Genomic DNA, 2,510 nt, shown 5'->3' on the forward strand with positions numbered 1-2,510 from the left:
GGGTGATGAAAATATCCTAAAACTGACTGTGGTGATAACGGCACAGATCCATGAAGATGCTCAAAATCCCCGAATGGCACACTTTAAATGGGTGAATTTTGTCGTAGGTGAATGATATCTTTTTTTTTTTTTTTTTTTTTTTTTTTGAGATGAAGTTTCATTCTGTCACCCAGGCTGGAGGGCAAAGGCGAGATCTCAGTTTATTGCAACCTCTGCCTCCCAGGTTCAAACGATTCTCCTGCCTCAGCCTCCCAAGTAGCTGGGATTACAGGCGTGCACCACCACACTTGGCTAATTTTTAAATTTTTAGTAGAGATGGGCTTTCACCATGTTGGCCAGGCTGGTCTCAAACTCCCAACCTCAGGTGATCTGCCTGCCTCGGCCTCCCAAAGTGCTGGGATTACAGGCAGGAGCCATCGTGCCTGGTTTGACAATTACATCTCAATAAAGCTGTTGAAAAGGTTAAAAAAAAAATCACCCAGCCAGGCACAGTGGCTCACACCTGTAATCCCAGCATTTTGGGAGGCTGAGGCAGGTGGATCACCTGAGATCGGGAGTTTGAGACCAGCCTGACCAACATGGAGAAAGCCATGTTTCAATATAGTGAAACCCCATCTCTACTAAAAATACAATAAATTAGCCAGGTGTGGTGGCAGGCGCCTGTAATCTTGGCTACTTGGGAGGCTGAGACAGGAGAATCACTTGAACCTGGGAGGCAGAGGTTGCAGTGAGCTGAGATCACGCCATTGCACTCAGCCTGGGCGACAAGAGGGGAACTCCATCTCAAAATAATAATAATAATAATAATGATAATCACCCATGCAGACCTGCAGGACTCAACGCAGGCCTGGTGCCAGGCCCAGTGGGCAGTGGTGGAGCCCCAGTGGCTTGGGATGGGGAGACCGGGACTCTGAGCTGGCAGCGTGGCTGGTGTCTGCTGGGTGCCACTGCATTCCCGCCGTGTGCTGGGCCCCGGGATCCACTGGTTCCTGTCACCCTCATCTGCCCCTGAGGGTGCGGCCATCTTCTAGAAGGGGAAACTGAGGGTGAGCGCGGGATGTCGGGGGAGCCCAGGCTGGCCCGGGGAGCAGTTGGCGGTGGAGGCCTTGGGCAACTTCCCAAGTGGGGCTGTCCCTGGGCCTGGGCGGGAACGCCCCCAACTGCCGAGGCCCGTGTATAAGGGCGGCCACCGCCTTAGCCACAGAGCTGCTCCGCCATGACCCGGCTGACAGTCCTGGCCCTGCTGGCTGGTCTTCTGGTGTCCTCGAGGGCCGGTGAGTGCCTGTGTGTGCCAAGTGGTCCCCAGTCTGTGCTGGGGGCCCGGCTGCCGGGGCAGAGCTCAGACTCAAGGCACAGAGAAGGCAAGCGGCTTGGCCTGGGTCACACAGCCATCCCGGCCTGGACAGTTCCGGGAAAGGCGTGCGGACGGAGGGTGTGTGGGACTCAGGGCCCACCTGTCCTTTTATGGAGTGGGACGATGGGGGAGGGTGGGTCCTTCTGTAGCCCCACTGTGTGGATGGAGCTGGGGCTGGAGCTTCACACGCCCTCCCGGCCACTGGGTGGGTTCTCTGGGATCTCAGAGCTGCCTCCCCCGACCCAGGCTCCAGCCCCCTCGCGGACATCGTGGGCGGCCGGAAGGCGAGACCCCGCCAGTTCCCATTCCTGGCCTCCATCCAGAATCAAGGGAGGCACTTCTGTGGGGGTGCCCTGATCCATCCCCGCTTCGTGATGAGCGCGGCCAGCTGCTTCCGAAACCAGTGAGGCGGGCCTGGGGAGGGGACCTGGGGGGCACTGGGGCTCAGAGAAGGGGCTTGGGGGGCTTAGGGGATTCAGTGGGGGTGCTTGGTAGGTGAGGAGGGGAGGGGGTTGTAAAAGGAGGGGCTCAGGAAAAGGAGGGGGCTTGGAGAGGGAAATGGGGAATGAGTTGAGGAGGGACCCAAGAATATTGGGGGACTCGGAGGAGGCCCAGAGAAGGGAAGAGGGTCAGATGGAGGAGGCCCAGAGAAGGGAAGGGGCTCAGATGGAGGAGGGCCAGAGAAGGGAAGGGCGTCAGATGGAGGAGGCCCAGAGAAGGGAAGGGGCTCAGATGGAGGAGGCCCAGAGAAGGGAAGGGCTGTCTCTTATACATCAGATGGAGGAGGCCCAGAGAAGGGAAGGGGCTCAGATGGAGGAGGCCCAGAGAAGGGAAGAGGGTCAGATGGAGGAGGTCCAGAGAAGGGAAGGGCGTCAGATGGAGAAGGCCCAGAGAAGGGAAGGGGCTCAGATGGAGGAAGCCCAGAGAAGGGAAGGGGGTCAGATGGAGGAGGCTCAGAGAAGGGAAGGGCGTCAGATGGAGGAGGCTCAGAGAAGGGAAGGGGCTCAGATGGAGGAGGCTCAGAGAAGGGAAGGGGCTCAGATGGAGGAGGCTCAGAGAAGGGAAGGGGGTCAGATGGAGGAGGCCCAGAGAAGGGAAGGGGGTCAGATGGAGGAGGCCCAGAGAAGGGAAGGGGGTCAGATGGAGGAGGCCCAGA

At 58.6% G+C, this 2,510-nt stretch overlaps 1 protein-coding gene across 1 annotated transcript in view; it reads left to right on the forward strand.

Moving 5' to 3' along the window:
- The first annotated feature begins 1,201 nt into the window (after positions 1-1,201).
- The window catches only part of AZU1 (azurocidin 1), a 4,211-nt gene continuing 2,902 nt past the window's right edge, over positions 1,202-2,510 (forward strand). Inside the window, exons 1-2 of the mRNA XM_011971208.1 lie at positions 1,202-1,274; positions 1,601-1,757. Of these exons, the coding sequence (XP_011826598.1) occupies positions 1,217-1,274; positions 1,601-1,757 (215 nt within the window). The 5' untranslated portion in view covers positions 1,202-1,216. The remainder of the gene's footprint in view (positions 1,275-1,600; positions 1,758-2,510) is intronic.

The sequence above is a fragment of the Mandrillus leucophaeus genome, unplaced genomic scaffold (genome assembly GCF_000951045.1).
Source record: "Mandrillus leucophaeus isolate KB7577 unplaced genomic scaffold, Mleu.le_1.0 Scaffold990, whole genome shotgun sequence".
NCBI classification, from domain to species: domain Eukaryota; kingdom Metazoa; phylum Chordata; class Mammalia; order Primates; family Cercopithecidae; genus Mandrillus; species Mandrillus leucophaeus.